Source organism: Aplidium turbinatum, chromosome 3 (assembly GCF_918807975.1).
Source record: "Aplidium turbinatum chromosome 3, kaAplTurb1.1, whole genome shotgun sequence".
In the NCBI taxonomy this organism is placed as follows: Eukaryota; Metazoa; Chordata; class Ascidiacea; order Aplousobranchia; family Polyclinidae; genus Aplidium; species Aplidium turbinatum.
In genome coordinates this window covers 42083312-42105902 of record NC_137474.1, presented here as the reverse complement: position 1 = coordinate 42105902, position 22591 = coordinate 42083312, and the positions used below count along the sequence as shown (strand labels likewise).

The 22591-nt window shown below is 38.6% G+C and overlaps 2 protein-coding genes across 2 annotated transcripts in view; both read left to right on the top strand.

Annotated features, from left to right (window-relative positions):
* Positions 1–4523, top strand: part of LOC145766819 (protein mono-ADP-ribosyltransferase PARP4-like) — a 45951-nt gene extending 41428 nt beyond the window's left edge. Inside the window, exons 39-40 of the mRNA XM_082578525.1 lie at positions 205–292; positions 2280–4523. Of these exons, the coding sequence (XP_082434651.1) occupies positions 205–292; positions 2280–2416 (225 nt within the window). The 3' untranslated portion in view covers positions 2417–4523. The remainder of the gene's footprint in view (positions 1–204; positions 293–2279) is intronic.
* Positions 4524–7099: 2576 nt separating this feature from the next.
* On the top strand, positions 7100–20889 carry LOC145767562 (aromatic-L-amino-acid decarboxylase-like). Its single transcript, XM_082579405.1, has 12 exons — positions 7100–7206; positions 9794–9935; positions 10230–10438; positions 10789–10909; positions 11960–12118; positions 12427–12545; positions 13881–13947; positions 14807–14901; positions 15332–15399; positions 17670–17760; positions 18078–18302; positions 19707–20889. The coding sequence occupies exons 1-12, from the start codon at positions 7183–7185 to the stop codon at positions 19899–19901; spliced, it is 1515 nt and encodes a 504-aa protein (XP_082435531.1). The 5' UTR covers positions 7100–7182; the 3' UTR covers positions 19902–20889.
* The last annotated feature ends 1702 nt before the right edge of the window (positions 20890–22591 follow it).

Genomic DNA, 22591 nt, shown 5'->3' with positions numbered 1-22591 from the left:
CCATCATATCATTACCCTGTCTTATCGTCTTTGTAATCTGTACAAGTTTAAAGTCCTTAGTGTTACCCAGTTTGGAGTCGAACCATCGAGTCTGGAGTCAAGAACAGTATTCAATTGCAAGTTTGGTAAATGGTTTATACATCTTAACTGCTGTTGTGCCACCCCCGTAAAGGTTGATTCTATCCGACCTAATACTGTGCGCAGGTGTTGGGCAACCCTCCAAAGGCTTGTGTGGATTGGCTGAAGAAGATGGACGAAGAATACCCAATGTTGTATTCACGGCTGGATTTTGGTAAGTCTCTTTTCTGACACTTCACATTGTTGGTTACTGCATGAAAGAGTCACTCCGCAACCAGAAAAATTAATGTAAAAGTAACGGAATTTTCAAACTTGGTGACCCCTGGGCAACCCCGCTTAGCTCTTGTCTCTTCTTTTATTAACGTACTTGGTTCCAAGCATTTATGTGATTTAAATCCTTTATGAATTTACGTTACTGTCGAAAGCAGTGATTCCCAAACTTTTTCTATTCGCGTACCATCTAGAAGTTTCGTACAGTGTTCGCATACCACCTACAATCCGATGTCCAAAAAACCTCAAAATATACAACCAAAGGCAAGAAAGTTTAACTAATATCAGCACAGCGCCTCCCAAGCCATAAAAAAGCTGTTTCGCTGTCGCATATAAGTGGAAGACCAATAAACAGGCTGCAGTATTACTGCTACCATGAGTAGCAACATTGAAAACTGAGAAGTGTTGGCTTCGGTTGAATAACCTATATAAGAGTTTCTCAAACTGTGTGTCGTTTCAAATTTTCAAGGGCGTCACGCAATGTTTTCGCTTCGTACCTAAACTCAATTGAGATAAGAAAATGCTTACAAATACTGTTATCCTCTGACACGTGCATTTGAACTCATTGTTACGAAACTGTAGCAATCGATTATGGACTAACAATCACATAGCGCAATTCCAATTTACTTTGCTGCGAGACGGTAGGCACTTTAACATCACACACTCGTCGAAAAAGCGTACTCGCGATTCAGCTGATTTCAGTCATGTGACTCGACACGTGATATTCTGATCGAAAGATTTTGATACAAAAGAAATTTAACTGAATGCCTCGCCACAACCAGCATTGCCTAATGGTTAGGGCAGAGGAGTAGTAATTTCGATTTCGTGGATTCGATTCCCACCCTCTGCTAATACTATTTTTTCTTCTGCAACTGAACTGAGTGCAAGAAGGATCTTAATGACTGCAATCAATGGAGTTTATAAGGAAAATTGTGACTAAAACACAAAGCAATTTCACATTGAAAAGCAGGCACTCTTCAACAAGTGATATACGTTAAAGTGCCTACCCTGCGAGACAAATGAAGGCTGGGCCTGGAAACACAAACAAATAAATAAAAAATTCCTATCGCTGGGTGCGTCGCAAGTCCAACAAACTTTTCCAAATGCGTCGCTACCAAAAAAGTTCGAAAACCGCTAACATAGATGCTACGTCATAAACGCTTGAGCCGCCCTTCAAATAAAATTAAATATGACGCAATAATGCACATTGTATAATCTGAAGTTTGTGTAAATTCTAAGATTTTGTTTTATTAACTCTTGTCAACTTCAGTGAGTTTCTGGCGTACAACCTGGTGTACAATCCGCGTACCGCTGGTGGTTTGGTACCGCAGTTTGGGAACCACCGGTCAAATGGAAGGCCAAATTTACCCACAAGCTTTTCTCAGTCTTTTGACAAAAATTCATTCAAAACTCGCTTGAAAACGTTCTATTTCACTGCACAATATGAGTGAAAGTACCGTATTAATTATCACCATTGTCATGTACAGCGCCCAGGAGCACAGTTTGACTGTGGATGTGGCGTTATATAAATATTGTTATCATTATTATTAGAAATTAATAACGAAGAATGGCAGTTGAACCCAGACAGCAAAATCCGTCATTTTTACATTGATTCCACGTCTGCAGACGTTATTTCTAAGTTGTGACAGAGCCTTTTTCATTCTGAAGATGTATCGGTTTTAGTACAAAACGTCGGCATTGCAGTAAGTATTATTTACTGCATTTACTGAAGGGCAACCCAAAGTAAGACTTTTATAAAGTGATTGGACATTACATTACGTAAAACGGAATTGCTTGTGCACTGATAGGCTACTTAGCTAGCAAAAGCCGCTATTGTTGCATTGTTTTAACGTCTGGCAAAATAAATAGCAACTTATTTTAGCTATGTAGCCACATTTTGTTTTATTTGCTGAGTCATTCATTTATTGCAGGGTCATCATGGAGTGAAGCCGCCACGAACATTTTCAACATGGTGGCTGTCTTGTGCAATGAAAAGTCTCTGTCTCTGGAGAGTCTCAAAGCTGAGATTTGCAGTTATTGCGAATCGTTGGATTATAACCGACAATGAGATGCTTGATTTTTCCAAATATTTTTTAGTTTTCGAAACTCTTCATTTTTTCCCTTTTTTTAACATTCGGTGACGTTTATGTTACGTAAATATGGTAGTTTAATGTGAAGCAGACATCCACTCCATCAAAGCAATCACTATTTTAGGCTTTTTAATGAAAATATATTTTTGAACTTCTTTGTCAATGTCTTTAAAGGTTGATCTGATCAACACTAAACCCAGACAGCAAAATCCGTTATTTTAACATTGATTCAACGTTTGGAAAGTGTTGCTAATGTTTCAGTGTTATGTTAGTGCAATATATCATGGTGTTGTACTTACTAACAGTGATGTCGTATTATTAAAATGTGCACACAGCCATGGAATAGGATGGAATCGGTGTTTTCCATCCTGACATATTATTTCATTCCACCCCAAAGTTTTCCATCTACTTTTAGATTTCTACATTTGTATATGCCACAACCCCATTGTATAAGTTGTAATGTTGATCTAAAGTTTTACAGCAATATGTATTGATAAATACCTACGTAGCAATGGAGCGTCAGATGAGGCAGTTTTGTTTAACGGGATAACTTTCATTTAGCGGAGTAACTTTGTTCTGTTTCCCGAAAAAATATTAAAAATGTATGAAGTACAAACTTTAATCACCGGATTAAATGTTGTCGACTTATCAAACTCATTAACCGCGGCTCATGTAAGAGTCGCTTTGGTTTAAAAAGGTTGAATACTGCAAACCTGTTGCTTCAGTTTTAGTTGAAGAAACGAAAATAGATTGTGAGTTACGCACTTTCACAATCTTTGTACGTCAGGATACGGTGGTAGACATTTTGTGGTGCGCACACCACCCCACTCCTCACAGAAAGTTTGAAGTCTTGCCAATGTAGCCTACCTTTGCCCTACAAGTACCTCGGGCTCTCTCCAGTGGAAAAAAGCTCGAAGTAGCTTGCGGTTTGCTATCAGTTTGTGGCAGTTTATGTCTTGCTGGAAGTTAACTGTTTTAAATTGAAACAACTTCTAAAAGTGTTTCACAAGTGTAAATACAAACGACCTGTTTTAGCCTGATGCTGCGAGTTCGCTGCGGCAATAGAGAATTGCACTAACTTTCGGGACACAGTTCTCTAGTCATGTGGCATTACGAATGGTGGTAGAGTCAGTGTGTTGCTGTTTTATGCGGTTCTTTGCTTGAGGCCGCTGTCTGTTGAGTTTATGTGTTCTAAAAGTATATTTCCTGAATCTGAACGCTTCTCATAACGTTTGAATGTCAACCCCTTACTTTCATAGTATTTTACAAGGTGTAGGTGGTTAAAGACAAATTCATGGCGTAGATAATGCAAGTTCGTACCTTATTTGCATTTACACTTGTTACCGAATTATGATTCTGTTTGTTTCGTGCATTAAAAGCATTCACATGTTCCACTCCACCTGCCGTCATATAAAGCCGGTCAAACCGTTTAACTTTTGTAGTGTCTTTTAACGATTTTTGTTTTTTGACATTTTTATTATTTTTGAGGAAGGATTGATCATTGCGCTTCTTTCAATGGAAATTTAATTTCAATTTTTATATGCAATTTGTCGATAGAATGGTTAATGGGGCAACCCTGATTTGGTGTTCCTTCATCTTATTGTCTGTGGAGAGTTACTCTGAGCGACATTTGACGTCATTATGTTACGTCAACACCATCTGGAAGACGCGTGTCGGCTCGTTTGTGTTCATTTACTCTGCAAATAGCTTTTCATTTATGTGATTTTGATTTTGCTTTCAACATCGTTGACTTGATTTGAATGAAATTATCGATTTTTTATTGATTAATATTGTCAACAATTTGGTTTGCATTTATAGATTTCTTATAGAAATGTCATTATCTGTTCTTTATATTGTATTGTAAATACAACCCTTTGGCATGTCGCCTTAGTTATGGTAGCACCCAGTACTTTAACGATGATCCAACCTTATAACACGTTTGTCAAAGGTGTTAAACGCAAGTGGTCTGTCATGATGGATTGTATTGATTATTGTTATGATTAAGATATTGTTAGCTTACGTTTATAGATGATGATATTCTTAGGCCTACACTTCTTTCTTAATACTTACATAGGCTTTCCTATATTTTGTTGTGGGACTGATTTTCTTTTAAAGTCTGATCAAGCACTTGCAGTACGAAACAATGGCCCAATGTATCCAACCCTCAATACGAGGAAAGAACGTAATGTTGATGATCAACCATGATGTCCTATAATCTAGAGGTAGTCTGCAGTTACAAAAGAGAATGTAGGCCTAGCTTACGAAGTGTGCTCTAGGCTCAGATAAGTTGTCAAATGGGGCAGCACACTTCCAATATAAGGTGCACCCCAGATGGCTTTTCAAATAAGCTATACAAGAAAGGATAAGGGAGGTAAAGAGATAATCTGAAAGGAGTTGGTGTTTTGAAAATTTTGTCTTAAATGTTGCATGGGAGACCGGGGTTTGTCGAAATACCGAGTTAGTTGAAATGAAACATTGCTGTTTTTTTTAACTGCGCGAACAGGCTGTAAATCTTTACTGCGTCTTAGCGATTGATAAAAACAATCGTGTCTATCAGCCACGTTAATTTCATTTGGTTCTGAGCAGATGTATGAAAATGCTGCAGGTTTTATGATGTTTAGTGTTTACGCTTTGCACCAAAATTTGAGCTTAGAAAATATCTTGTAACGTACCGTAATGATTTAAAGCGACAAGTGGAGGTCCTTTGGTCTACATTACCTGTAGGTGCCATAGTATACTAGAGAAAGTTAAATTGCCTGTTTTTTTGGCGACATGACAGTAGGCTACGTTTCCACTTTCAAGAGCATATGGGGTTAGTTGAAACATTTTGAATGGTGTTAATTGGAACAGGTTTTTTTTTTATTCACGATAGCTTGATAAACACTTTTGACATTGATTGACGAACAATTTTAAACAGTAGCCTATTTGTTTTCAATTCAGGGAGACGTTGCCAAGTGCTCTACATACGCTCCCACGGATAACATAAACTACAGTAATATATTTACGCTTGCTTTAAAGCAGTGGTTGGTAACCTACTTAATCTTTTTTGTCGCGACCCAAAATCGTAGCTATAGTGATCTATTAATAATAATAAACAAACTTCCGCGATTAAGAATAAGAAAACAAACTTCTATATTTAGGTCGCGAGCCAGGGGTTAAGGACCACTGCTTCAGAGCATTTACCACCTTTTGGATTTGTTTTGTTCAACATCGTCAAATCCGTTTGGGTAGATGGGTTACAATATGAGCTAGGCTGGTACTAAAAGAAAAACCAGGTAGGGGAACGTTCAAATATTATGTAACGCTTTTTTTCCAAATTTTTGACCTCCCCTCCCCCATGTAACGCCAACGTAACGTTTTTTTCAACCTCCCCTCTCCCCCATGTAACGCTTTTTCATACAAATTCAGCACAAAAACTACCATTCCGTACTCGAAAGCGTTACGTAACGTTTTGCTTGAACCCCCGATGTGACGCTAACGTAACGCTTTGCATACTCCCCTCCCCCTCGAAGGAGTTACGTAATATTTAAACGTTCCCTAGTCGCTCACGAAACTATTCCGAGTTTCATTTAGCAATAACGTCATTTTTTAAGGCTTGTCCCTTTTGTAGGCCCCTTGCCAACAAATGGACGAATACGTCCAAAAACAGTATCCCAAGACAACTAAACAGATCCTTTTTGAGATGGCGGATTTTGCTGTATGGGACCATCCTGTAATTCAGGGACGGGCAACATACGGCCCGCGGGCCGGATCCGGCCCGCGACGGGATTTTGAGCGGCCCGCAGACAGTTTCCGGTCTTTACATAATGTGGCCCGCGGCCACTCTACCGCAATCCTCCACTACTTGCTTACTACGTCAAATAATAGTGACTGTTGGTTATTTTTTAGTTCTTTGATTATTTATTTTCGGTTTTTAGTCAAGTGACAAGCATGTTATGTTCCGTCATTAACGGGCCTTCCATCCCTTTTCTTTGTCTCTTTTAAGAACCTCCTTCAGTCTCAAGCTGGAAAAATAGATCAAAGTGAAATTTGGCTGATTAGTGTAATAATTGCACGGGGAACGTATACAAATAATAGTGATTGTTGGTTATTCTCTGGTTCTTTGTGTTTTTAGTTTCTTTGTTTTCAGTTAGAATTAGATTTTGAATGTAGCCTACAATAAATATTTTCCTATGGATTTTGCCAAGAAACGTAAAGTTGAAAAGGAGTGTCGCGAATTTAACAAATATGCTCAAGCGCTTTTTCACACAAGTCGGCAAGAAAGCAGTAGGCTACCATAGATGTTTCAATGAAAGTGACAACTTTGATCGACTACAGATGTCCCATTGACTTCAGAAGCTACATTACGTTAATTGTTAATAAATTCATTAAAGACTATTTTTGGTCTTTATGCTTTAAACTTAAAGTTTACATTAAATAGAATTCATTCTTTGTCTAGGTGGATAAATACACGCTTAATGTAGCAATTTATGAATCCGGCCCGCCAACTACTTCATTTTCCCATATCAGGCCCGCCGCCTGAAGAAGTTGCCCGCCCCTGCTGTAATTGGTATTTTTATTTGCTCTTTCAGTTTGTAACCTACACAGCGCATACACGGATCTGCTGATGCCTGCCACTGGTGATAATTGCTGAAACTTTAAATTCCACAGATGTAAAGACACCTGAAGGAATTTTTCAAAAGAGTTTTCTGAAATTATTCAACAAGGACTTCTAATCCATTAGAGCTGAACTTTGTGGAACGCAATGACTTCAAATGAGCCACTTGAGGTATAGTAGTCACTAGTCAGTCCTCTTGAAGTTCTGCATTGTAGCCTAAAGTGTGTTTACAGTATATTATATAATACAGTAAGTCAGTAATATGCATTCTTTGTACAGCTCTCCATTCAATTTTTTTGGAGTTTCACAAGGTGAAGGTGGTAGGCAGTGTTGGACGCGTCATTGAAATAATTTGACGGCGTCAGCGCGAATTGCCTAAAAACTTTACGGCGTAAAGGACTGCGTAAGCTCTTGAAGAAATTGACAGCGTCAGCGCTATTTTTTGCCAGCGTCTCATAAAACGGAAATATTTCAACCAAGTTCAGGGCAACAATAGCTATAAACAAAGAGCAGATATTATGTTTTGAGACTGTATTGTAATTAGCTGCTCAGCCTATTAGTTATTTCCTTGCAGAAAAACAAGCATTTCAAAACGTTTGTCTGACAATCTGCTGCGTTTGGGACGCATATGCAGGGGCGCCGGAGCGATTTTTGACTGGAGGGGCAAGATGACCTGATGGCAAGATAAACCTGATGAAAAAAGGGCACTTTTGTTGCTGAAAGGCCAATTTGTTTTTAAGTTTTAAGATAAGATATAGCGATAATGCTCATCTATCAGCTCATTATCGAGTAATGATACAAGTGTCCGCTATACAAACAACAATGGCACGGAAGGGCATCATGCTATTTTATAACTTAATGATGTAATATAACTTACTATGATGGAGAATTTTGTGTCGTGAATATTATTTTGAGGCAAAATAAAACATTATAATTAGGCTAAAAGCGAATAGCATAAATTGTTATATTGCAAAGTGTGCAGTAGCTTACATGACCTTAAAAGGGCACCATTGCTCCCTCTTCCCTCGCCATCCACAGAAATTTGAGGGCAGGGGGGCATCCGCTCCCCCCCACTTCCGGCGCCCCTGCGCATATTGTCCTTTCCAAGTGAAAACATGCGTTCCACAGCAGCGCTGGTTAGTATTGGTGTGTTGTATTTCAAAAACAAGTTGAAAACGTTTAGTCGGAAAGGCATCACTGTTCCAAGCGTGCTGTGATAGTTTAGCATGTATAAATCTTTTAACGAGGTCCACTGCACCAACATCGCTCTTTTCAGGGGCATAGAGCTCTTGAAATAAAGTATATTTAACGTCCGCGATGCCATTCATGGATTTTTTGCTTTCTGTCTCTGATCCCTCGTTCTCAATACATGGGTGATCACCATTTGGCGACCTTCTTCCGCGTGTATTCCAGGGAGCCGTTCCAACCATCGCCAAAGCCGGTAATTCGGATGAGTCGCGCTGGCCAGAATATATTGTGAAACGAGATTTTCCATGAAAACAAAAAATGACGCTTAGCGCTTGACGCTTAAAATCGGCAAAATAGTTGACGGCGCTATCACTTCCGTCAACTGAAAAATAAATTGACGGCGCTAGCCTCAGCGTCAACAAAAAGTTGACGCCGTCAACGTACAACACTGGTGGTAGGCTACATAGATAATGTAAACAACGATGGTTTATTTCACGAAAGCTATGATATCTTCATGAAGTTTTGTGCTGTTGCCATGTGTATAACCAGTTTCATTTTGGTCTATCTTTACTGAACCACTAAAGGATAAAAACAACCCTGCTAGAGAAATCTGTCCGTTTTACGTTGATTCAAAGTACACAGATTTTGAATAGATGTAAAATAGTATATTTTGCTAGCTTGGATTTGTAGCCTACATCATTTTTAAATGTTTGGCCCAGTAATCAAACCAAGGCTTACCGCATTCGGTTGGCCTACGTGAAACACCTCCCATTAACCCTATTAAAAAAGCTATCCGAAAAACACCTTTATAAAGAAATAATTTTCATCTATCTAACCAAAGATTGTTATGCAACTGGCTGTCTTAAATATCGTCTTGCTTGCAATGTGGGCTACCTGTAGACAATTTGTTGGTAGGCTATTTGTAAACAAAAACCTGCTTCAACATGGGAGAAAAAAACCTAATCGGGTTAAACTAACTTAATCGGTTTAGGAAATATTTATTCTCAGTCTGAAAAAGGTTCTCTGGAAGCTTCAGACAACATCAATTCTGACAGTTTCTCATGAAGGCTTTGAACCACTAACGTAGACCCGATCACCGAAATTAGCAGAGTGGTGTTCTTTCGCTTATTGAAGTGTTCTTGTCTTTAAATTATTCTACACAGTAGGTGCCACTGAATGTTGGTTGGTTTTGAATCTTCATCCTCGGACTGACAAAGCCTTGATTGGTTATTCCTGGTAGTTTCGCATTCTTCTAGAGGCTCTTGACGCAGGGCCGGTTACCAAGATTGGCAGAGTGAAGTTTTCGATTGTTGAAGTGTTGTTGCCAGGGAAATATTCCATTCACTAGGTGCCGCTGAATGGAGAGCAGTCTTGAAATGCGTTGCTCAAGCGCACACCCCGAGAGTCGAACCAGTGTTTTTTAATCTTAGTCTTCTGCCAGGTTAACACTTAACAGACTGAGATGTCGGATCGGTTATTTTGGAAGCAGAAGGCGTCGTCTTAAATTATTTTACCCGTTCATTAAAAGTTATTTTCAGTGATAGATTCAACGCAAAAACAATTTTTGCAGACAAAACCTGCCTGCGTTCCACCGATGGGTTTGGAGAACAATCAATTTCGCGAAGCCGCCCACAAACTGGTTGATATCATCATCGCTTATTATGGCTCTCTTCAACAAGGCGAACGACCACCTTTGTCTGATGTAAAGCCAGGTTAGTTTAACAAAAGTGCAATTTTGAAAAGTTTTTATAAGAATTTGCACTCATGGCTAGCTAAAGACAGCTGTGGTGTACCAAATAAACCACACAAGAGTAGCGGAAGTTGCAGTGTATCACCATTTTCAGTGTGCTGTAGGCTGCTGTATTGAGTTAGTAGCCTAGCTAAAGCGTTGATAAAAAAGTAAAATTTCTACCCGGACGTTTAGGCATAGGCTACAGTAGTCTACTAAATTTGTATTATTTGACTGGAATCTATATAATCAGGCTACCAACGTTTTTTATGTGAAGGTTTTATGAGAGACAAGGTTCCTGAAAGCTCACCTGATGATCATGAGACGTGGCAGGAAGTGTTTAAGGACATTGACAACGTTGTATTTGAGGGAAATACTCATTGGCAAGCTTCTGGGTTTTTGGGTTACTTTCCCACGGGAGCAAGTTACCCATCTTTCTTAGGAGACATGCTCTCTGCAGCGGTGTCCGCGATAGGATTTACTTGGGTACGTCTAAACTTGGTGTATTTCCAAACCTGATGTTTTGCCTATTTTATCCAATAGCCTTTTCAACTTGCACACACGCCTACTGGTAATAATGCATAAGATTAACACCATATATTGTAGCGGTATAGATTACTGGACACGCCTGCACTATCGATACAGAATATTAGACAAAATTAGACAACATATTGGTTACCATAGCAAGCACTTTAATGTTTCATACGTATATGTGATGTTGTGCAGTTCAGTCCTTGTTGTCTTACTAGGTTAGTAGCCAAGCACAATTTCCAATGGAACCTTAACCTTTGAAAAGATCTTGATCTTACTTGTGAACAAATTTTTCTTTTATTCAGGCTTCCTCACCTGCCTGTACCGAGTTAGAAACCATCATGATGGATTGGCTCGCCAAAGCATTAGCGCTTCCAGCGTGCTTTATTCACGGTGGTCATGGCCCGGGAGGTGGCGTCATACAAAGTAGTTAAATTTTCACAATTTCATCGTACTTTTTGTTAGAAATAGTTAAAAAATGAAAATTTTTTAATTATGAAAGTGCTACCTATAGCCAACTAAGAGCACATGATTGAGAACAATGCTGCATTGAATCCAACACATGATTGTCATTCTGTTACTTAACATTCAAAACGATTGTGCCTTGTGCATGACGTCAAATATGATCTTGCGTCAGTGACAGAACAATATTTCCCCCTAACAGATCCATTAAATCGATGATAGAAATTACACTGGTAGCCAATAGATAGCATTCAACATCAAATTGGCCGGTAGCACCTTAACTTTAAAATTATCTCTGGCCGCGGCACCTGGTGGATGGAATAATTTACAGATTACAACACTTCAACAATCGGAAAATTTACTCTGCCAACCTCGGCAACCGGCCTGTGTCAGTTGTTCAAAGCCTCTACAAGTATGCGAAACTGCCAGAATTAAGCTCTTAAAGAAGTTTTCCCTTTCCGAAGATGAAGATTTAATCAATCAACTCAAAATGACAGTTTTTGGCTAGATACGTTTTTGGTTACGAGAACCTTATTTAGACACAAAACCCATTCACGTAAAATAAATGATTATAACATGTGTAAAAATCTGGATTCATGGGAACTACTTGCTAGTGACATAACACTTTGGAGAAAAAGAATTAGGAAAGGCACGGAAATTTTTGAAAAAAAACAGGATACAAAAAGCCCAAGAAAAACGAAACACTAGAAAAGAAAAGCTAAAACTACCACGTCCCCCACCCTCCATACAATGTGACTTTTGCTCACGTCTTTTTCATCATAGACTGGGCCTCCAAAGCCACATACGACATCACCATCCAAAACCAAATTCAATTTGAAGACGAAACCAATGCTCGGACACGAGCTGGAGCCGACGACGACAACGAACATGTGTAAAAATTTACATGTGGCATGTGGCCAATTCATCTTGTTGACAATAGTTGGGAGAAATGACACTCGTCACTCACACGTTGTCAATGCATAGCTTTGATTAAGCATTGTTGTTTTGTTGCAGTATCTGCCAGTGACTCAACACTGGTGACATTATTATCTGCTCGATGTAAAGTAGTCAAAGAGGAAATGACGAGAAACAAAAATCAAACAGAACACGAAATCACCAGCCGCATGGTGGCGTATGCTTCGAGATATAGCCACTGTTCTGTGGAAAGAGCAGGTCTGGCTATCGCCGTTGTGGTTTGTATAGTGGTGCCACATTTTTGGGTGTCCACATTGCTATTTTAGAAAGTTTCAAACACGTGCTTAATTTGCGCAGTGACTCTTTAAAAATATCACATCAGTTTATCTGATATTATCTGAACAGCTATTGAGCAAACTGCAAACCTAGTGTGCGTTTAAAGCTTACGGTAGGCCTACTGAAGAAAAGGAAACACCCTAAAAGATGGTCACCGTATGCCACTGCTCGCACCTTGCCTGCACTTTGCGTAACTGTGTGAACATACAGAACACAATCCATTTCATCAGGCTTGGTCTCTATGGTAAATATGCGATTACTGGACGTTGACGAAGATATTTCTTTGACGGGAGAAATCTTACAGAAAGCGATTGACGAAGACAGAAAGAATGGAAAGATTCCAATTTACGTGAGTTTCACGTTGAATATTTCATAACTTCCTTTGGAATATTTCACTGCGCTTGAAGCCTCCTTATTGTGGTAATGTTAATTTTGTTTAAAAATGCTTTTTTTTTTTTATCAGGAAAAAGATTCTCACTGTTAATCAAACAAACAGTCTTTTATAAAAACTGAGATCAATGTCTCCATAAAAAAAACTTCCACTAAGGCGACATTAATTTCTCACAATTAATTAAATGTCGGCTACATAGAAGAGTGGTGAGAGCCCTGGAACGGCAATCGAAAGAGCACCGGTTCGACACCGCTCAAGAGCATGCGGCTGTGTCTTTGGCAGGACACTTAAAGGCATGCCTGAAGGTGGACACGAAGATTGGCTTCCTTGCCTTCCCGTCCACTTGATCTAAATCTTCAACCACCGGGTATAAGCCTGGATACGACAAACAAAAAAATCGTGCGCCACAGCTGGATCAATGGTAAAAGGATTGGTGATGTTGGCATAGCATTTCAGATGAGGAAAATAATAACTTCAGCCAGCATTGTATAGTGAAAGGTGATCAGTGATTCCATCTAACAAATTGTCATTGCTAAAAGTAAAAAATTAGGCCAACCAAGAACTTAAACAATCCATGATGTTTCTTCTCCACATTCTTCCCCCAGAGGCCCAGTTTTAATGTTCCGTTACAATTTATTTCGCTACAAAGCTTATATTGGCACACAAACCATAACATACGTTGAAAAATAAATAAATTATTATTATTTATTTGCGTCAGACAAAGTTGTCCATATCCAAAACAAAAACAACGAAATAATACACAAACTGCAAATGCACAAAGGTAACAGAGAGTCACTTTGGATGTCATCAGCTTAAGAGCTCACTAAATATCTACTGTTACAAATTTACATACAATGAGTGTTAGAAGAGTTGAAAGTATTCAGAACGATAAAAACAATCAGATGGCATCAGGTCTGATATAAAAGCGATTTGAAGAGTGAATGAAAATGTTGATAAACGAAAACATGTTTTTCCTCAATAAAGCATCAAACGTTGTTATATTACAAATTACAATTATTCATTACTTGATATTCACGGGCCGCAATCAGGCACTGACATATCGAGGCAAATTGTTTGTGCAATAATAATAATTTCATTTTCTCTACTCGGTAGCTCTGAGCAGGGAAGAATAAAAAAAACAAAAACAGGCAGTGTTACTGAAAGAGTATGTGCAGTTGTGCACTCTAGGATAGGAACTACTGGTTGACATAGATAAAGGATCAATACGAAATTAAATGATATCAATTACCCTTTAATAATTTTGTTACAGCCTGTCGCTTGTATTACTTTCAGGTGTGCGCCACACTTGGAACTACTGCGTGCCTTTCTTTCGACAACATTGTTGAACTCGGAGACGTGTGTAAGTTTTACGAAAAAACAACAACAAAACTTTAGACATAATTTATATTGAAAGCTGTTGGAAAAAGTTATAGAAGTCAACTTCTCAATTAAAAACTCTTGAAATTTTCTTAATTAACAGGAGTCTAATCTCATCGTTTTTTCGTGGCCCACTGGAATTGTTTTAGACTAGAGTGTAGAATTTGACTTCAATTGAGCAACAAACTTCCACAAACCTTCAACTAAGCGCAAAAATCGTTTTTCTTATTCTCTTCTCCGTCTTTCAGCGACAAGCGAAATTAAATGGGCTACATGGTCAAAATGGGCTACTGGGGCAATTGATGTTGGCAAGCTTCCTCCATGGAAAACTATATACTGTAAAACTAGGCCGTCAATGCTTACAATTTACGTCTAACATGTAAGCTCGCCTGCCCAGATAGCCTACGGTTGTATTTCCTAAATTCTAGTAGCCCACTGACATATCGGACATGCAGTGCTGTATTTGAGGGTATACGGCGGTCTACGCAGTAGCCTATGCTCTCTGCTTTTTCGAGCAGTTATAGTATGCCCTCTGGTTTTCCAAAAATAAATAATTTTGTACCTCTCGTCCAATTTTGATGTTGATAATTCATGTTATGGTAGAATAAAGATTACTATTTTGCAAGTTGTGTAAGTTATTATTTATCATTTTGACAAATCTGACAGTATACCCTGTGCTTTTTTTACGAATACAGCACTGGGGACATGGGTAATGCAGTCAGGTAGGAAAAACTACCACTAACAGTATACTTACCCGCTTGCACAGCCTGTATTTTCTCTGATCCAAAATACGTTTAAGTTTAAAAAAATAGAATTTCTAAAAACAACTCTTCATGTCGCAGGTCATCAGGAGAAAGTCTGGCTTCATGTTGACGCCGCGTATGCAGGAAACGCCCTCTTGTGTCCAGAATTTAGACATTTTGCCAAAGGCTTGGAGGTGAAGTGAGCAAGCAATTGGTTATTATTCTTGGTTGGTTTGGAATCTTTATTCTTGGACTGACAAACCTTCGATGGGTTATTCTAGGTAGCTTCGCATACTTGTAGAGGCTTTTGACGCAGGGCCGGTTACCGAGTTTGATAGAGTGAAGTTTCTGATTGTTAAAATGTTGTTGTCGGGAAATTATTCCATTCTCTAAGTGCCACTGAATGGAAGCAGTCTTAAAACATTTTGCTGAAGCGCACACCCCGAGAGCCGAACCAGCGTTGCTTTGTCTTGATGCAGGTGCTTAACCACTGAGTTAGGGGGGCGGACATTTTTTCTTTTCTAAAGTTGATTTTTTATGCTGATTTTTACAGAAGGTTTGTAAGTTTACAGTAAATACAGATTATTATCACAAATACCAATTCACCGCGCATGTTATTAATAGAAAGTCACATCTTTCAACTTCAACCCACACAAAGGGATGCAGATTAGCTTCGACTGCAGTGCGTTGTGGTGAGTAGAAACAGTAGACTCGTTTCTTTTCCATATTTTCTAAGTTAGTTTTAAATTTTTTTGTGAACTTAATTGTTGTCCGTATTAATAGGCTTTGATTTATCCTATTTTGTTTTCTTTCAACACTCTTCGTGTCGAAGTCCTGCCATGTTTGTTCTCTTTTTTAGGCACATTGTTAGTGAGCTACTGTGAGTTTTACGATTAACTTCATTGATTGAAGATACGTTTATCTTCAGACTGAGAAAGCCAGCTCTCAAACTTGCTCTCGTCGATTCGGTGGCCTGTAGGCTATAGCCTACTTGAAAAGGCTTGCACCATTGCTGCAAGATAGGGATGGTACATTACGGGACGCGCAACTCCGTTGTTCCTTCAACATTAGAAGGGTCAATTGCCAATTTGACATTTTTTTACGCTTTACTGCTGGCTTGCTTTCAACTAAAAACCTTAAATTACTTTAAAACCAACTTCACTCTTCTTATATAACCCATAAAAAGTAAAATATTTTGTAAATTACAAAAAAACGTAACCCTTCTAATGTTGCGGATAAGCCAAAAGCGGATGAAGTTTCGCATCCCTATGATCTACAATCAGTGCCGGTCTTTGGGGTGTGCGAACCGTGCGATCGCACAGGGCCCGCAAATTAGGGGGCCCGCATTTACTCAGAAAATGCAGTAATTTTTGTCATTTCCAATGGAAAAATTCAACAAGTGAATTCAACGAAGGAATTAGCAATAAGAAAACATAGAAAAACAACCTATATTTCGTCCCCTGAACATTTCGTACCCTGAAAAGATCGAGAAAAAAAACAACTTTTAGCCGAAATTACTCATCGGAGTTGCCGCAAACATTTCAAAATTTCTCTCGATCTTTTCAGGGTACGAAATAGGTCGAAATTCGATTTTGTTGACAGTGGACAAACGTGTCCAGTTTGAGCAGCTATCTCGGCAGACACACGAGATTTAACTTCGATCGTCATGCTTAATCACTTTATGTTGATAATTCTTCACTCTGAAAGGCCTTCATCAGACCAAACCATTGAAGAGTCAAAGTGCCGCGTAGCTGCTCAATACACAACATAACTGATTAACTTCCACCGAACGAGGTCGTGTGGCTTCTTGCGTCACAATTCTCTGGGCAGGACTCGGAAAACATCAGCACTAACGTTACTGTTTTCTGCTGTGCAAAGTTTCACTAGGCTTTATCCTTAGATTTATTTTTGCGTGTCATGTGAGCCAAAGTGATGGGGAGCAAGTACTGTAGGTTCATCTTATGCATTCTCACTTACAAATTTTTTTCCTGGGCCTTTTCTTTCTCACTGTAATACCAAAACTTAGCCTACTCGTATAATTTAATTTTGTAACCAACCTTGCCTTGTCAATATTACTCGGAGATCAAAGCCAAACATTGTGATATAACACTTGAACTAAATTGCGCTGATTAGTGTAGAAGTAGGTAAGTACTCCCGTCCATTCTTAACAAAGAATTCACCGTTATTATGCTGATGCAATGTCATCAAATGTTTAAGCAACTTAAAATTCCAAAGCTTTTCTGCTTAAATGGAAGCTAAGGGATACAGCATTAACATTTTCTAGATGCGCCCTAGAATGTGCTGGAAATTATATTCTCTCAACAATTGTTCATGCTATGCAATCACGTCAGGGTTAGAAATGTTTAAGGATTCAACCTATTTCGTACCAGGGTTAGGGTACGAAATCGAGGTGCGACTTGTTCAGGGGATGAAATAGGTTGCATCCAGACTCAACATAGAGACATACCTTTATTTCCGAAAAATGCCAAAGAAAACGTGATCTTATCCTTTTGCTATGCCACCGGACAGCACCATTTTACAGCAATATTCCTACCCAAATTTTTGTTGAACATGCTCTCAGAATGCCTCAAATTCAAAGCAATTTTTCCAAAATTTTCTGGGGGAGGCCCCCCTCAGATCCCCCGCCGCTAGGTGTCGCCTTCAGCAAACACACCGGCAGGATTCGCCCGCCGACCGTCAAACTACCCCCTTTCCCCTTTCAAAATACCTAGCTACGCTACTGAATTGGATCATTGTCATTGGGGCCGCAAAGTATATTCTGCACAGGGCCCGAAATTCCCTAAGACCGGCACTGTCTACAATCCCTACCGCAAGACCAACTGTCAGAGTTGCCAATTTAATTTTTTTGTAGTCTGTTTTATATGATGCTGCCAATGCAGTTTATTGACCAGGTTTCGAACCAGCGTAATCTGGTTAAAACTGAATTAACTTATCTTTTTAGGGTTCGCAATAGCTCGGACATGATGAGTTCATTTGATGTCAATCCTCTTTACCTCCAGCACGAAGAACAACGCAAAACCATCGATTATAGGGTAAGATGCTTTGGTTTAAAATTTGAAAGTTAATAGCACGTCAAAGTAGCCATGAAACTGAGACAGCAAACGCTTTTTTGACTAATTTCATTGGAGAAGAGCAGTAGGCTATATCAACTGTTATTAACTTAACAATGATAGCCTAAGCTTATAATTTACGTAGGCTACGTGTTAGATTCAATTCCCTCTCTATAAAAAAACTTGACTGTAAGGTTCGTTTCGAATCGCACGTTTTTTGACCATGTAAGCTTAGCCTTAGTTTTTGATGGATTTTGTTAAGCTTTGGTACAATTATTTCTGGCGAAAAACTTTTACAGCATTGGCAAATATCTCTTGGCCGAAGATTTCGAGCAATCAAGATCTGGTTTGTTTTGAGGATGATCGGATTGGAAAGATTACGTCATCACGTGAGAGCCGGTGTCGCTAGAGCGAAGTATTTTGAAAGCCTCGTTCGATCTGACAAGCGATTTCAAGTTCTATTCAAAGTCACTCTTGGGCTTGTTTGTTTTCGGATTGTTTTACCCAATGGTAGCACAAAAGAGGTACGTACGATATTGGGCTCCTCCAAGCTTCATATAATTTTGCTGAAATATCATTTTCGTAAGGTATCTGCAGCTAATAAGGCCCGGCCAGAAATAAGGCCCACCACCTGGATCTCCGTTGTTACAAATCTTTTAAACAAAATTGGAAGCTCTGATTGCTGCTATGGTGAATTGAGACTAACTGGTAAAGTTTTACAGCCTAAAGTTGAGAACTTTTTGAGTTACTGAAAGTTGAAGTTTGGAGGGACTGAAATTGAGTGGTTTTATTAATTTTCACATATTTTAGACTGTTCTGCAGTTAACAAACCGCTTTGACTTCCGTTTTTTTGCATTTTATGTGAAAGATATGTGCATGCTGATGCAGTAAAACCAATAAATTTGAACTTTTTTTCTAATTAAAGCAAGACTGATAATGATGATCAGACTAGGCTAATTTTGGTAATGAGGCCCTTGGCCCCTGGGGTAACATTGTGCACCCCTGGTTAAGAAAGTGAGGGTTAAAGACTTGAGTGACCTAAACAATTCTTGTTACACCATTAATCCAATTTGTTATTGCAATGGAAATACCATAATTTCAGAATCAAAATACTTTACCATTTCTACCATATCTAAAAACACCATGTCGCTTTTTAAAAAATGGAGCATGGGGCGGGGGAGGGAATAGTTGTCTCTGTGTATTTAATTATTAGTTATGTGCCTGTGTTGTCGATTAGAATTTGTTTTGTGGTGTTGTTATAGTGAAAATACACCTTTGCCATCACTTTTGGTGCTAATTGAAACCGGGCCTTATTCACAACACGTGCATCTAATAAGGCCCGCTTGAGATTTTGTTTATTTTTTTAATATTTTACAACCCCTTTTACTTAGAAACTTGTTTCATAGATATGTTGTTTAGATAGACCCAAAGTATCCTCATTCCAAGTTTCGTTCAAAATTATGCAGTATTTAGAAAAATATTGAGGTTTGAAAATTAGCGGGCCTTATTAGCTGCAGGTGCCTTACATATTGAACCCGTCTCTTGTTGCCAATATAGCCTACAGTAGGCTATTCTCTCAACAAGTGTGGAGTTGGTTTTAAAAGTCAGGTTGAGTAGCAGTTTACGTATAGCTGCTACATAGAAATTACGAACAGACACAACAGGCAGCAGAGATAGGTACATACTGTTCCCATTATCCCGAGACACAGTCGTGTGCTCTGGAGTGGTGTCGAACCAACATCCATTCTCGTCACACAACTGATGAAAAACCGGGGTTTTACAAATTGCTACCTTGGGTTTCTTGATGGATAGTTTTTTGTATTATATGTCTGCATTTTCCGTTTGCTCTTTACATGGGCTCTTACAAAAACTTAAGCTAGAATTTGCTCCTATCTTTTCTATTTAACTACGTCATATAAACGTTTTAGGCAACCAACGAAGTCAACCATCGACTTCTGCAACTGATTCAAAACGACCGAGAATACCTGATCACTCCTTCGACAGTTAACGGAATATTCTTCTTGAGAGTTTCCACAGGCTCTAACTATTGCACCAACGAGGTGCTGGAAAAGTGTTGGAAGTCGATTCAGGAAAAAGCGGAGATTGTGTTGAAAGGCGTTTGAAGAAAACAATTATCTTGCTGTTGCATCCGTTTAACAGTTGACTTAATAGGCCTACGGTCAATTGTGGATGACCAGGGGGCAATGATAATATACAAATTTTACTAGGATCGCTTAGCGCATTGTTGCTGTGGGTGAAATAAACGTTCAGGCCAAATTTTGCGTTAAAATGAGCTGATCTTCCCTTTTCATGTCAATTTTTAGCTAATTTTGCTTATGAAAGCTATACACTTTGTATTGTAAAAAGTGTTAATACCGTATATGTAAACGTTTAAGTATTTGAAGAAATTTTATTTAAACACTGCGATGCCTTAGCATCAATCATTTTTATTGTTAATTAAAGCTAAAATGCTTCTTGGTTCTACAAGTCCGCCCCGTTAGCTCAGTGGTAACGCGCCCGGCTTAAAATCACGCGGTGCTGGTTCGGGGTGTGCGCTTGAGCAACGCATTTCAGGACTGCTCTCCATTCAGCGGCACCTAGTGAATGGAATAATTCCACGGCAACAACATTTCAACAATCGGAAAACTTTACTCTGTCAATCTCTGTAACCGACCTGCGTCAAAAGCCTCTAAGTTACAAGTATGCGAAACTACCAAGAATAACCAATCAAGGCTTTATCAGTCCGAGGATAAAGATTCAAAACCAACCAACTAATAGCCTACCACGACAGATTTTATTAAATTTATTAATCAAGTTTAACCATATTTGCTGATTAGTGGATAATAAACACATTAAATCGAAATAGATCGAAACCAGTAATGTTTTTATGGGCAGTAGGCAAACAAGAGTTTTCTTACTTTTAATATGATTGCAGTTGAAAAATGTGACACTTTTGCTGCTAAATACAAAATAAAACCAGGACATTTTGTCGCGGCCGACATGTCGCAGGGACATTTCACAGCGAGACTAACTTGACTAAGACACGAATTCTTTTGTATTGTGCAGATATTTTCGTTTACCAGTGTTGAATTTCCATAATAATTTGTTTCACTAGTGGCTAGACACTTATTATGACACAAAAGTTATCCAATTTTTAAACAAGACAATACAAACTATGAATAAATATAATGTGTTGATAATAATAATATAATAATAAATATAATACCCAGCAAACATTGATTGCTGGGCCAGCGTCGGCTATATGCTGGGTATGTTGGCACAAGGCTGGCAATTTTGTCCAACATTTTGCCAACATTGCCAACATTACGCCAACAATTTCAATACTTCTTATTATGCGTTCAAAAAGGTCTTAAAGATTTTGTTTCAGGTTTATTTGTTTTAAACTGTAAAAATACTAACACAAACCTCTTTTCATGTGGTATTGCTTCAAAACACAGTTGTGTGATTGGCTGACATCGGTCAGAAGCATTGCCAGTGTTGTGCCAATTCATAACAATTTCGGTGTTTTCTTCAAAATTATGCAAATGTAATACCATCATTTTGCTACAATTTTACATTTTAATAATAGGCTATCAATGCTGTTATTATTTTCTGATACCGTACAAGTATACTATGAATAGTTAAGACCAGCGTTGGTCAGAAGGGTAGCCAACAGTTTGCCAACAAAGTAGTTTCATTTTAGTTTGTTTATGCCAAACTGAGCAGAGGTCTAGAAAAAGGCTGGAGCAACAAAACGCGAACGCGATAACGTGCTTGATACCCAAACAGTTTAAACTTTCCATTAGCCCTACACGTTTCCACAAAATAAACAATTGCAATGTCGGCTATATGCTGGATGTGAGGGCACAAGATTGGCAATTATGTCCAACATTTTGCCAACAATACGCCATCAATTTCAATAACTTATTTCTTATCATGCGTTCAAAAAGGTCTCAAAGATTTTATTTCAGGTTTATTTGTTTTAATCTTTAAAATTACTAACACAAACTTCTTTTCATGTGGTATTGCTTCAAAACACAGTTGTGTGGTTGGCTAACATCGGTCAGAAGCATTGCCAGCGTTGTGCCAATTCATAACAATTTCGGTGTTTTCTTTAAAATTATGCAAATGTATACCATGATTTTGCTACAATTTTACATTTTTATAATAGGCTATCAATGCTGTTATTATTTTTTGATACCGTACAAGTATACTATGAATAGTTAAGACCAGAGTTGGTCAGAAGTGTAGCCAACAGTTTGCCAAGTTTGTTTATGCCAAACGGAGCAGAGGTCTAGAAAAAGGTAGGAGCAACAAAACGCGAACGCGATAACGTGCTTGATACCGAACCAGTTTAAAGTTTCCATTCGCCCTACGCGTTTCTACAAAATAAACAATTGCAACGTTGGCTACTTTATTTCAGCTTCACTGGATTTATTCTTTGAAAATATTAATAGCCAACAATAAAATGACTCTTTAACTAAATGACTCATGTGGTTTAGTGGAAAAACACAGTTTCTTTCGCATACCGTATTCTTGTACCAACAACGCCATGATAAAAATCGTTTGTTCATATTCAATTGCTTCAGATAATTTAGTGCAATAAATGTCTTGTGATTCAGAGAACACTTCCAGAAAGTTTAGGCTTTGGCGCCTCCAATACCCAACTAGCATAATCCGTTCTGTTTACATTGATTCAACGTCTGCAGACGTTGGTAAGGTAACTAACAAGCGATAAACTTAAAAACGTGGTTGCTAATTCAAGTTGCCAGGTCTTCATTTTTTTCTTATGTTCAACAAAAGCTTTTTTAGT